The sequence below is a fragment of the Paramisgurnus dabryanus genome, chromosome 18 (assembly GCF_030506205.2).
Source record: "Paramisgurnus dabryanus chromosome 18, PD_genome_1.1, whole genome shotgun sequence".
Classification (NCBI taxonomy): domain Eukaryota; kingdom Metazoa; phylum Chordata; class Actinopteri; order Cypriniformes; family Cobitidae; genus Paramisgurnus; species Paramisgurnus dabryanus.
In genome coordinates this window covers 511,123-525,227 of record NC_133354.1, presented here as the reverse complement: position 1 = coordinate 525,227, position 14,105 = coordinate 511,123, and the positions used below count along the sequence as shown (strand labels likewise).

The following is a 14,105-nucleotide window of genomic DNA, read 5'->3' as shown; positions in this document are numbered from 1 at the left end:
TGAGAATAAGCAACAGCCGACATTTTTCCTTCGCCCGAGTGCCACTCACGTAAATTATTCGATGTTGATGGCTTACATTTCTTCCCCGCCACAGAAAACCACCACAGGTTTATCAATGCAATCAAAAGTATTATTGTGGTTTAGTTTGTTGGTTAATCACGAAGTGCAAGATGAGGAAAACTAGGATTCTGTGTGTATTCAAAGCGCCGCCATTATTGTTTACAATGCGTGAAATGGTGCGCTGTGATTGGTTAAGCAGATTTATTGCATTCTGTAGAGAATGAAGACTGCCGCTTGTCACGGTTTGGGAAAAAGGGAGGAAAGATGACAGAATTACACAGCGGATATCACAATTCTACGTAAAATGAAGAATTTACTTTTTAATACTGACCAGAAACAATACTGACTTTGTTGGTAACTATTTGTTTTAAATGCCGTTTATCGCGTTTTGGAACCAAACTCTTCATTTCTACTGTTTTCCATGCACTTAAAGTACTGTATGCATTGCTTCATGCTATATATAAGTAACCATAACCGATTCATATGCTTAAAGGAGAAACATTTTACTTTGACTTTCCAGGTCACATCTTATCTTATCTTCTGTCTTTCGAACTGCGAAATCAAAAGATACACATTTTCACTAATTTATTAATCATATCATCCCCTTTTGAAATATTTCTAAAATATAAGATAGGTTTAGATGCGACCACTGAATTTAAGATATAAGGTGCTTTGCTTCAGCAATAAGATGCCGGGTAAAGAGGAAACTCACTGATAGTTCAATCTAAATCAAGTGACAAGCCCATAGAGTAAACCTGCTGGATGGTGCTGAACATCAGACTGATGTTCTCCAAATGTTCAGGATGTATTCGCTCACATTTGAATTCCACACAATTCAAATTCGTGATGAACTGTGGTCTGTATCTTAAGAATGAAATTACTAAATTTTGCAGCCGTGATGTGACTTAAGACACTTCAATGAAATCTATTTCTCGTCCATTGTTCCTTTAAAGCCATTTAAATGAGTATTGTAAATATATATATATATATATAAATCTTTAAAGTAAATGTGGGTGATAATGGATTTGTGTGCTGTAGATATGTTATGCCCAGAAATGCAAAAGTACATCATCTATATCACTGACTTCACAATAAAACTGTAGATACAGTACTACACTTATAAAAATACAGGTGCTTAAAAGGTTCTTCACAGCGATGCCATAAAAGAACCATTTTGGTTCCTCAAGGACCATTCGGTCAAAGGTTGTTCAATTACTGTCATACCTTTATATTATCTAAATAACCTTTTTGAAAGGTTCATGGAACTATTTTGAAAAAAAAATAAGTTCTTCTACGGCATCGTGAAGCACCTTTATTTTTAAGAGTGTACTATACTAGCCTGATCTCATGAGAATTTGTACGTATTTTATGAGTTGGCTAATTCACATGAATTGATACAAAATACAAAAACAATAAAGAAACCCCACCCCTAACCCTAACGTCACAGGGGCAAAAGCAAATCATACAAACATGTACGAATGTGGTTGCACAAATTAATACAAATTAGCCACCTGGTAAAATAGGTACAACTTGCCATGAGATAGCATTGACTATAATACATAACTATTTTAAAAATAATACAAAATACTACATTCTGTAAAAACATGGACAAGAACATTGAATAAAATAGGTGAAATTGCAGATTTTCCTGAGAAATGTCAGATGTGATCTTTAAGATGTTAACGTTATCATCAATGCCATCAATGGATGTTGTGATTGGTTAAAATTTTGCACAAAGTAACTTAAAAACGACACATTTGGAAATAAATAATTAAATTAAATACATAATAATTAAAATAATTTCAGTGGTTTGGGAAAATAAAATAAACAAGAGCTACACTAACATGTGAAGAACTGGTCCTAGGTAAATCATTACTGACAAATAAACAAATTGAATATTGAAAGTCCTTGCCCATTAGTGCACCAGCTAAAATCCCCTCAAGGGGACGATCTGCTGTTGCAAGGGCTAAGGTGGGACGGGGTGGTGCTCATACCCAGGTGTGCAAGGTGGGGGGGTGGAACGGAGGCTCATGCTGATGAGGGTTTGCCTCCGTCCACCCTCCATGCGTCCATGACACCAAAACCAGCGGTGTGCCAGGCAGCGACATGCACTATTGCACACTGACAGATCACTCAATTAAAACTAGCATTTAACAGTATTTATTTATCTTATGTACTTATTTTATCATTTGGAGAACGAAAAAGAAAATAAGAAAAAGATGCCCTGCTGGAAAATCCAGCTAATGCTGTTAGTTGTGATATGAAACTAGTATCTGGTCTAAGCTAGTTGCTAAAGACCTCCATCAGCTGGTAATTTGAAATGGTTTACCACCTGACCAGCTTTGAGTAATCAATAACCAGCCTAGACCTGATCTACAAACCAGTGATTGTGCTTCAAAACACAACTATCATTGTAACTGTATTTTCCAGGAGAGGTACTGTATACACATCATGCAACACAACAGTAAATGACTGAGGTGCCATGAAGGACAGAGCGGACACACAACACAAACACAATGTACAAGCATTAAGAGCTGAGGTTGTAGTCTTACCGATGCGGTCCAAGCGGTCGATAGCCACGGTCTCGAAAGCACGTCGCATCATGGGGTACTCTTCCAAGACTTCGTTGAAATGATCGACAGACAGGGAGAAAAGTCGGCAATATGTGTCTGCACGGACGCTGGCCGTACGACGACCTTTTGTCAACAGGCAGATCTCTGTTAAGAACAGATATAACAGAAAATCTTATAAATAATGTTGCATACTTATCATAGTTTAATCATTAAGGCTACCTGGATTAGTAGGAGAGGAAATCCAGAGACAAGACCCACCCACTTTTTAAGACCAATGATACTGGACCCACTCACTTTGGCTCTAATTAAGCCTTGCGCACAGCAAGAAGGTCCCCGTTTCGAACCCCGGCTACTTCAGGTGGCCTTTCTATGTGGAGTTTGTATGTTCCCCCTATGTCATCATTCCGGGTACTCCGGTTTCTTCCCACAGGCCAAAAACATGCAAGTTAGGTGAAGTGGAGATAACCTGTGTATGGATAACTTTTGTGGATCAACTTGTAAATGGCATCTTCTCCTATAAATGTTTTGGACCCACCCACATTTTGTTGCTTCCGACGCACATGACTCCATATGTACAGCACTGCCAGTGTTAATCTTAAATTTTTAACATCAAGAAATTATCATGAAGAAATTGATCATTGGTGAAAACGTGTATAAGTGGTTGTTAAGGCAGTCTATGGCTACGATTTTAAAGCAAACATTGATTAAAAGAGTTGTCGATATAGAGTGTTATCTTGTCCACAATTTATCTAAATCTCTCTCTGGGGAAAAACATCCTTAGTTCTTAAAGAAAATCACCCATCCATCTCACCTCACACGGAGGCAATTTCATATGTAATTTACATAATTTAAAATTGCCGTGAATGAAATATGACTACAAAGTCGTTTAATACATTTGGTGTAAATGTAGGACTGTGCATTCTGTTCACAAAATGAGATTTCTAACATTATTCAGAGATTACAGAGATACCCTTGACATTTCGTCCTGGAAAGACGAAGGAAAAACACTGGAAGAAGTTTGCACGGAGCCTGCGGGACATTCTAACAACACTCAGTGTGGCAGTGGGAAAGAAGTGTTGGGAATACTCTGATGTATATTTGCATCCCTTGCTTCACCATCTCTCCATGCGGTGCTGTATAAAGGTAAGGGTGGCAAAACTACTTGGCATCAACTGTTCCCTTTCTAATTGGTTCATTAGGCTGAAATGTCACTGCAGTGTGCATCTAAGGGCTTAATGACGGGGAGTGATTGAGACTTGAAGATGAGTAGGGGTTGTAGGAAAGTTGAAAAGAAAACATGATCAAACATTATGCAATTTCCACTTCTAGTAGTAACTGTATTGCTATGTAGTGGCCTGCTGCCAAGAGGGGCCGACTGCCGAGTTAGCACCTAAGCTGGCAAATATGTAAAGGTGTCTGTCTTGCCCAAATGAAAAACTGTACAATGAGCTCACTTTCCTCCAGGGCCTCTGTTAATGAAGATGACACTTGGCCTTAGTCCCTATCGTACAGTATATCCCAGTTGCAAGCCAATGAATGGGATTATTCCTCACCCTAACGCCCTTCTACCTCGAAAGCCCTCTACCCTCAAACAAGCATATATTCAAGTATTTGTGATATCAGTGTGATATCAAAATACAGGCCTTGTCCATTGATAAGCCTTTTTGGGAAATGTTTTATACATTTACAGTCAACTGTTCACAGTATATTCGGAATATGGTGGTCGCTAGTGTTGTAGTATTCAAGAGCAGTCTTTTCTTGGTCTCGACCGTCTTTGGTCTCAGGGTGTTTTCACACATGTTGGTGCGCACCATTGGTCTCTGACAGTGCTTACCCCCTTGACCACCCCCCACATTTCCACGACAACCAGCCTGACAGGAAGAGCAAAGTTAGCTAGATATGGAGATAAACGATGCACATCTCTGCGAAGTTTCTTTGCTTTAACGTGAAATTGCGCAACTGTTCTATGAAAGCCCTTCTTACAGAGCCGTTTGCTAAAAATACTGTAAATGTCACTATTTTTTGTGTGGGGGACAGCTATGCATTAATAAAATCATTAGCTTAAACCACAGGAGACAGCGAATCTCTGCAACGGACCAAGATTGCCTTGTTTGTTGTTAACCCACAATATCGTCACGACAGAAGCCCAGTGGCTCAAACATGTAGGGAACTTCCTGTATTTTTGTTCGGGCCGAGGTTGAGCCGTGTTGACACCACAGATTGGTCGCACCAGAGTTCGGCACTGACCCAAACGAACCATACTCGAACCGACATTTGGGCCGACCTAAACAGTGTATGTGTGAAAGCACCCTCAGTCTTGTCTTGGTCTCAAGATTTTATTTTAAGACCGGTCAAGACCACAACTGCAGGAATTACACTAAATTGCTGTTGCATTGTCTGATTTATGTGTTACATCATTATTGTGAATGGATGTAAAACTTCTGGCTTTGAAAGCAAACACTGACTTATTTCTTAAATCTGTCAACAAATTAATACAAATGCCCACAATTTCCAAAATGCAATTCCTTCTATATTTTGATTGTCTTAGGTCTCGACTGTCTTTGGTCTCGGTGTTGTTTTGCTCTTGGCCCCTCAAAGTCTTGATTTAAGTTTAGGTGGTATTGACTACAACACTGGGGGTCGCTTTGCCCTCTAGATAATAACATTATTTGGTAAATCCACATCACATAGACGGTACCCTTGATATACTAGTCAACATCTGAAGTGGATCAAAACCTTTCATGAAAGTTTGACCAATACCCGTTCTTGTCATAGAACAACTTTGATTCATTTTTCAATTTCAAATGTTGATTAGTGTAGTTTGAGTTAATGTGTCATCAATAAATGTGTACATTGTGTATTCCTGCATGTTTTTGTATGCTGTGTCTGTGTTTCTATCATAATGCCATGAAGAGGAAGACATTTTCTGACAGCGCACAAACACACACACCAGCAGTGTTCCTGCTAGAGGCCAAAATACCACGAGCAGATGGTTTTCCACCGGAGCAGGTGGTTAGGATCGCAGTGTACCACGGTAGAGCAAGCACAACCTTCATGAATCGTGAGGAAAAAATATGATTTGATTTCAATTTTCGTTCCCACACTCGTACAGCTTAGGCAACACTGAATAATATGTGCCAAAAAACATCAAGGTCATTTACGACATAATCGCTGAATTATAAAACACTTTGTGACTGTGATCTACACTCAGTTGGGATAGAGAGCCTTATGTTCAGAAAAACTTGCCAAATAAAACAAACTTAAACTTTACTACAGACAGAATAAACTTGTGTGACATCTTCATAAACTTGTGAAATTTAGTTGTATATTAATAAAGATGTGCAACTCTCGATCTATTTTGACATCTGTCGTGAAAAAAATCTGCTATAATATTTCAGAATACAGCCGCTTGCTGTAATTTCACAAAAAGCAAGCAATGGGTGACAATTCAGTAGGGTAAACAAGTTCATTTTAAATGGATAGGTCACTAAATATTTGATTGGGAATAAATGACTTCAATTACACAAAGTACACGTTTTCAATGTTTCGTCCTGCAATACTCTCGCATTCAATCTTCACATGCCCGCTAGCAGAGCAGATGATTGCCGTGTCTGGTTAAACAAATTTAACCAACCGTAATGAAGGAATAATTTGACACAGACTTTTGTAGATTGAAGTAAAACGATGACCGCATTTATCAACTGACCTCCAAAGTAAGATCCATCGGTGAGTTTGAGCTCTTTGTTGAATTTGGTAATGACGCTGGCCACTCCATGTTGAATGAAGTACATCTTTTTACCCACGGTCCCCTCACGAATGATGTAATCATTGGGCTGGAAGACTTCAAACTTTAGTTTACTCAGCATTCCGGTCACGAAGTTGGGGTCCGCATTCGCAAACAGGGGCATAGTGGCCACCAACTTACGACAGTTGAAGTTCACGATTTCCTGTGGGTTAAAATGAAGCAAAAATAAAAATGTCAATAGTGTTACAATGAAAACGTTTGACTTTTTACAGAATGTTTTGTACTTTTTTGGTTTTCTATACATTTGGCAGACCCTTTAATCCAAAGCAATTTATAGTTCAGTTCAAAGTAAACAATTATATCAGTACATGTGTTTCTTGGGATTAAACTACAATGTTTTGCGCTATTAACGCAATGCGCTACAGGAAGATTATTATGATGAAATCCACACTTTGATGACATCATGTAGTGCAGACTTAAGGGCGATTTATAGTCGTGCGTAGGTTCTACGCCGTAGCCTGTGCGTAGCTCTGCGTAGCCTGACGCGCACCTACGCGGGCCGCAAGCGCTGTGATTGGTCCACCAGAACCCCTCCCGTCAGGTAAAAAAACTGCGTCATAGGTATTTCCGTTTGTGACAGTGAAAACAAAGATGAGCCAAGTTGAGGAGTGATTTAACTCAAACTGCATCAAAAGTCGCTGTTTATTTACTTCCATCATTGCTGGTCTTCTCAAATTATACACAACATGTTGCTGTTTCTTCTTCGTTTGTGGGTTAACTTGCCAAGCTTCTTCTTCTCCGCGCTGCTACTGTGGTTACACGCGTGGATACTGCCCACCAGCGGTCGCGCGTGTGTTTGCACGTCGACGCGGACGACAAAAAAGTATAAATGAAAACCGACGCGGAACCTACGCCATCGCTGCTACGCCGTAGGACCTACGCACGACTATAACGAGCCCTTTAGGGACCCTTGACATGAGTCCACGAGGATGCACCAGAGTCGTATTTCGGGTCAGACTCAGGCGTCACGCCGGAAATAGGAAGAGAAGTTGCTTCTCAGTGTGAACACCTCCCATCGTCGTCTGATTCTTTTGCAAGATTTCTGGGTTGGAAAGGTACTGAAGATTGCATCAAGGGTGCAAAGGGGGCACTGATGAATACACACTTCATAGTGTATTATTTTTTTTAATTCATGTGGCCTTATAGGCCCTGTCCCAAATGGCGCACTTCATGTGGAATTTCGATCTCGTGGCCTTAAATTGCACGTGCTCGCGTACGAGTCCATAGGGTGTCCCATCTGTCATTTTTATGCTACGAAGTGTGCTCATCAGTGCCCCTTTTGCACCCTTGATGTGGTCTTCAGCATCTTTCGAACCCAGAAGTCTTGCGAAAGAATCAGATGACGGATGGGTGGTGTTCACACTGATAAGCAACTTTCCGGCGTGATTCCCGAGTCTGTCCCAAAATACGACTCCGGTACACCCTCGGGGACTGGCATCAAGGGTCCCTTAAGTCTGCAATACATGATGTCATCAAAGTGTGGACTCTGAGAAAGTCCACAAGTCTGGAGTGTGCCATTTGGGACAGGACCATAGTCTTTCCAGTCATGAGGAATGGCCTAGGAAAAGATTGCAACGAATAGCAACACGACCCAACTTCCAATGATCCAATCAATTCTAGACAGATAAATTCAAGTCCCGTCCTTACTTTTACTCTTATTTCAGAAACCTTTTCACTCGGATATATGTCACGTTGGGGAAAATTTTGACAATTGCTACTTCCATTTCATTGTGACTTTAAAACAAACTAATTTAGTTGTTAAGTAAGTACACTACAGTACATAAACCAGTGTTCAAAACTGTCTATACCTTACCACGATAAGCGTAATGGTTTCACCAGCCTGATCTCTTGAGAATTCGTACATATTATACAAGTTAGCTAATTTGTATTTCATTCAAAGCTTATTGTGCAAAAACGTACAATTCTCATGAAAAAAACAACAACAACAACGAAAACCCAGCCCCTAACCTTGCACCTAACTCCAACGTCACAAAGGCCAAGGCAAATCAAACAAAAACTTACGAATGTGGTCGTATGAATTAATAAAAATGATCCAACTCATAAAATATGTACAAATTCTCGCGAGATAGCATTGGATTCACAGAAAAATTTATCAAACCAACAAACTGATTTTATACTGATTTTATATTTTGTAAGTTTTTGTACGATTTGACCTCTGTGACGTTGGAGTTAGGTGCGAGGTTAGGGGCTGGGTTTTCATGTTGTTGTTAATTTTTTCACGAGAATCGTAAGTTTTTGCACGCACTTTGACTTCAACTCATGTAACAATGCGTAAAGTAACCTGCAATTTTGTTTCTAACAGAGATGCTGATAGAGAGCCAAAAGTTACATACTGTATACAAGTTACATACTTTATATCGATAGCTGGAGTGGCGATTTAACATTTTTGTATTTGTTATAAATATATACTACACCTTTCAAAGCTTAAAATTATAGGAAAGATGTGGTAACCTTCTCTCTAGGACAATTACAGTCACTATGGTCTCTCTGCCACTGCATTGCAGTAGTAATGCGTTAGTCTCACTGCTGCTATAAGCCTTTAAAGGAGTTTAAAAACTCGGTCTTTCTCATCTCTGTTGCTTAAGTAAAACGTGTCTGTTTGGTATGCCTTGGGTGTGAAGACCAAATTTGCACAGTGCAATGAATCGTTGTGCAGTCGGAGAAAGGTTCTGACCGCAATCACACAGGAGGAATAATGAGTTTGATGGCTACGTCCAGCCCTTTTACCTACACTGGGGAGACAAGCTGAAGAATTTATCTATTTAAAGCTGGTTTGTCACAAGACCATACATATAAAAATAGCAGCCCTGACCAACTGAGTAAGACGAGAGATCAAGGAGGGAGGCTGTTAAAGGTGTTGTGGGGATAAAGCAGTCGGTGCTATCTCACTCTGCTGTGTCATAACAGGCACGCGCTCTGTCTGTCCAATCATGCTGGTAATCAGAGTGTGGGATGCTGGGTAATATTTATAAAGCCCCTACGTGTGTCAGACGTAAGCCGTATAATCCACAGGGTTTAAATCCTAGGCCATTTTAAATGCTTTTGTAAAGTAGCATATACATGATAAATAAAAAATAAAAACAGTAACCATAAACAATATTACACATAAGCTTTGTTTATAGTTTTTAATTAAATTGTTATTCATTTAGACGTAATAATAAAGTATGCTTTACTTTTTATCTTTTGCATGAGAAAAGGATTTGCAAATCTTTGAAATTTAAATTATGCTAATATAATAAATCTCTCCTGCCGCCTTTAGGGAATTACTTTGTTGTTTGCATTTGCATCAGATGCCATATTCACAAAATATTAAGAAAATTCTTCGTAACTGCCTTTTTAATTCAAATTTAAGTATAAAGTTAGGAATATTTTGTATTCTTAAAAAAACTTCAAAAGCAAAATATGTCTTAAATTGTGAAAGGTAAGTTGTTTGTTTATTTGCTTGTTTTTACATGTATTGTGTAGTCATAAATAGTTATTTTAAGTGTTTACTTCCCAAAATTGTGTTTTTGTAATGAGGAATTTCATACTGATAATAATATTTATATTATATTATATTTTTGATAATAATTTTTAAGTGTAACTGCCATGTTTCACACATATGTACACTTCATACAGTAATTTGAAAATGTAGTTCTTTTAGGTTTATTCTGAGGGTTAGAAATGAAGGGGTCCCATAGTTATGTCCATATTCAAGGCCAGTAACACGAAATTATGTACCTATAGTCACATTATTTTTTTTATTATTTTTCGTGATACTGACACGAATGTTCGAGTTTTTTTGTAAACTTATCACAAATTTCTGTTTGTGTCATTGTCACGTATTGGTTACTCAACTGTTTTGTCCTATTTTCTTACCATTGTCGCTTCGGTTTAGGATTAGATTTACATAAAATGACATCCTTACACAAACCCAAATCTAACCCCTTTTTTCCGAATAATTCAATGGCCCATCGTCAATTATTCTGTACTTAAATTTTTTATTCCAATATTCCAAGCAACCTTTTTTTTCTACTAAATAAATTTCTACTTAATATAACATACTAGAGGTTGGTATAACTAGACAGGTATATATTTGTTACAAAAAAAGCAAATAAACAAAAAAAAGTAATAGTTTTAGCTCATTTTAAAGCTTGCTTTGTCTTATTTTAAACAATTTTAAGTAATCTTGAGGCCCCCTTGGAATTAAAGGGATAGTTCACCCAAAAAAATGAAAATTCTGTTTTGTCACCCTCAAGTTGTTACAAACCTGTAATGTCATTGTTCTGCTGAACACAAAGAAATATATTTGTAATCAAGCAGGAAACAGGAGCACCATTCACTTCCATAGTAGGGATGAAAAATACTATAAAGGTTAATAGTTTTGACAGAAATGTTGACGGAATTATCAGTTTTGGGTGAACTATTCCTTTAAGGTGAACTGGTGAACAGATACTAATAGTTACATAAGTAATTTTATTAATATATTTATAAAGATATAGCATTTATAGCATTAACTTATCTGGCCCCAGGGGTCCTGTGGAAGGTGTGCAGACCCTGATGATACCGTATTACAAGTATACAATATGTATCATGATATAAGATCTAGGGTACATTTGTCTAAAATCAGAAGGGGTTACTGCATTGAAATATTTTCAAAGGCCTGGACTCAAAGTTATAAAGCAACGATCTGAGTTGTTTTCTTTTCCTCTCCAAATGAAAAGGATTATAAAGCAGGCAGGGAGATAATCCTAGATCAGCACTTTAAGTCTGAAATACTTGGGTACAAACAGACCCTTTAATGTACAGTATGACAGTAACTCTGACCTGAGGTCAGCACTACTATACAACATCTCACCTCTTTGAGCGGGTCATTGAGCTCATTCAGGATGCTGTCCTCATCGAAGATCTTACCCTGGTAACGGTGCTCATAGTAATCGTGGATTTTCTGTCGCATGTCAGCCGGCAGCTTGTGGAAAGACATGTACTGCTCCACTTGCTTGTACTATGAAAGAAAGAGAAAAACTTTTGTTAATAAAACAATCTAAGCGAGTGAGATCTGTGCCTGTACGGTGGAAAACATCACGAATGAGTTAAATGGAGATAAAAGGAGACTGCTGGCAATTACATACAAATGTCAACCTTATAATGAAAAGTAACGTTTTTACCCAAAGTTTTTAACTATACTGATATCTTAGATGTCAATATTTGGTGGTTTAAATACCCATGCAAAGTCTAAGTCAAGGTTTATAAACCATTTTTTATTATTTTCCATAGTTAAGTGCAAATTTCAGAATTGTAATGTCCATAACAGAGAAATAGCATTGTTTTCCCTCATAAATGTGCATACAAAATGTTATTTACTCATTACCCACACGCCTTTTTTTTTAAATAAGTTGCCCGCCAGCATCTTTTGTGATTTTCACATAAGTTTCACAAAATGCCCTCCAGGAAAAAAATATTTTATAAACATTTAAACATACAAACAAACCATCTGCTTTCAAACAAACAAACAGAATGGAAAAAAATGTTCATCCTATTTTTTATTACCTCTTAAATATGGGTAGGTTTCTTAAAAAAAAAAAAAAAAAAAAGCAAACAGTTGAAATAATTGCATTTTTGTAAAGAAAAATGTTGTAGGGATCAGATTCAAAACGTTGATCAAAACATACACAGAGTTTAAAATGTTTAAAAGTTTTTGCTTCAGTTTTTATAAATTGGGTAAAGAGCACCATCTAGTGGATAATAGCGCAATTACAGATTACCATAAAAACTCATCAGTGAAGCTTTTTGTCCGGGAAATTTTTTCTCTTGATGACGAGATAAAAAGTTAATAAATATAAAATGTTTTTTGAAGGGCCATCACTTCTTTATTTTTAGGGGTCAAGCCCAGAATGGGCGAAGACCCCTATTGTATCCGTTAGTTTTCTTATTATTCTTCTTCCGATTCTTCTTCCGCCATTGCGGTCTATGGCAGCCCATAGCAGCGTACATAGGAAAGTTATGAAATTTTGCACACTTATAAAGGACTGTCCAAAAAGTCTCCACAGCAAATTTGGAGTCTCTATCTCAAACCCGCTAGCGCCACCAACAGTCCAAAGTTGCACTTACGTTTTTGCTTAAAACTTCTGACACGTAAGTCACAGAAACGAAATTCTTGTTTCACATTTTCCTAATCTAAAAAAGAAAACATGAGCATAGACTGATATTTCTCTCATGACTCATCATCAGAGGTTTAGGAAAATATAAACAGATGGTTCAGTATATTGGTAATAAATGCATTCTATGAGAATTTATATTTCAAGTTTTGACTGCATGTTACATCCATGACGCTGGAATTGCTCTGCTGCATTTAAAAAAATATACATAACTGAGTAATTTAATGTTTGTGTGTAGGAGTATAAAAAATTAGCATTTTTTTAATTTGTGCATGACTTAGTGATAACTTCTTAGATAAACATGTATATACACTTGCAGTGTTGGGTCACTGGCTGTGGGCAGGTGGTGTGTTAGATGCGACTGCAGACTTCCTGTTTGCCAACTCAGCTGATGACATCACCGTAGGGATGTCTAATCCCAACACCTGCTCGCTGTCACCTTTAATCTGTTAGCAACTAAACATCTAAAAATTCAATTATGTATACAGGTCTGTACCTACACAGGCTGCCCACTACATAGCCTATCGTCACAGGAAATTAAATCTACTGTATATCTGTCTGAGAACGATCTTTTTATACTGTAACATTGATCCGCTCTATATCTAGACAGCTCTTAGTTCTTTTTATGGTTAATCAATATAAGAACTAAGCTTCATCATAAAAATTCAACCCAATCTTAAGGCATTTCGTGGTATACTCACAAAATATTTGATTTATATATTCGTGTTCATTGACATGATTTTCCTCTCTTTTTTCGTTCTAAGTCGTTCTAACCCCAACCCCAAGCACAATGGTCTTTTTCATGTCACTCAGCACAAATTTCTATATATTGTTTTTTGTGTCCCCAAGCAGGACTTTCTTATTATGTATTAGTTACTCAAGTGTTTTCTATTTTTTTACCATTGTCGCTTGGGGTTGGGGTTAGAACATCTTTGTTACATTTCAGATATCCTAACCCAAACCCCAACTCTAACCAAAAGTGAAAATTGTTTAAAAATCTGAAGAAAAAAACTTTAGAAAGCAATAAATAAAGTGACATCCTAGCCAAAACCCAAAATCTAACCCCAACCCCAACCAATAATGGTTAAAAGGGACACTCCACTTTTTTTGGAAAGTAGGCTCATTTTCCAGCTCCCCCAGAGTTAAAATTTGAGTTTTACAGTTTTGGAATCCATTTAGCTGATCTCCGGGTCTGGCGCCATAGATATGTATAAAGGCTAGATGTGTTACGGCGGAGTCTCTAACGTCATCACCTGGTGGCCATCTTACCACAGGCAGCTCGTCTTACCACGCAAGATGGCCGCCAAATGCGGATGTGGACATCTAGCCTTTATACATATCTATGTCTGGTACTACCACTTTTAGCATAGCTTAGCATAATTCATTGAATCCGATTAGACCATTAGCATTGCTCTCAAAAATGACCAAAGACTTTCGTTATTTTTCCTTTTTTAAAACTTGACTCTTCTGTAGTTACATCGTGTACTAAGACTGACGGAAAATTAAAAG

The 14,105-nt window shown here is 37.8% G+C and overlaps 1 protein-coding gene across 3 annotated transcripts in view; it reads right to left on the bottom strand.

Moving 5' to 3' along the window:
* The window catches only part of hcn1 (hyperpolarization activated cyclic nucleotide-gated potassium channel 1), a 119,056-nt gene that overhangs the window by 14,532 nt on the left and 90,419 nt on the right, over positions 1-14,105 (bottom strand). For all 3 annotated transcript variants that reach the window (XM_065243976.2, XM_065243975.1, XM_065243974.1), the window contains exons 5-7: positions 11,297-11,443; positions 6,340-6,580; positions 2,613-2,777 (exon numbers count right to left, since the gene is read on the bottom strand). In XM_065243976.2, coding sequence (XP_065100048.1) covers positions 2,613-2,777; positions 6,340-6,580; positions 11,297-11,443 — 553 coding nt within the window. The remainder of the gene's footprint in view (positions 1-2,612; positions 2,778-6,339; positions 6,581-11,296; positions 11,444-14,105) is intronic.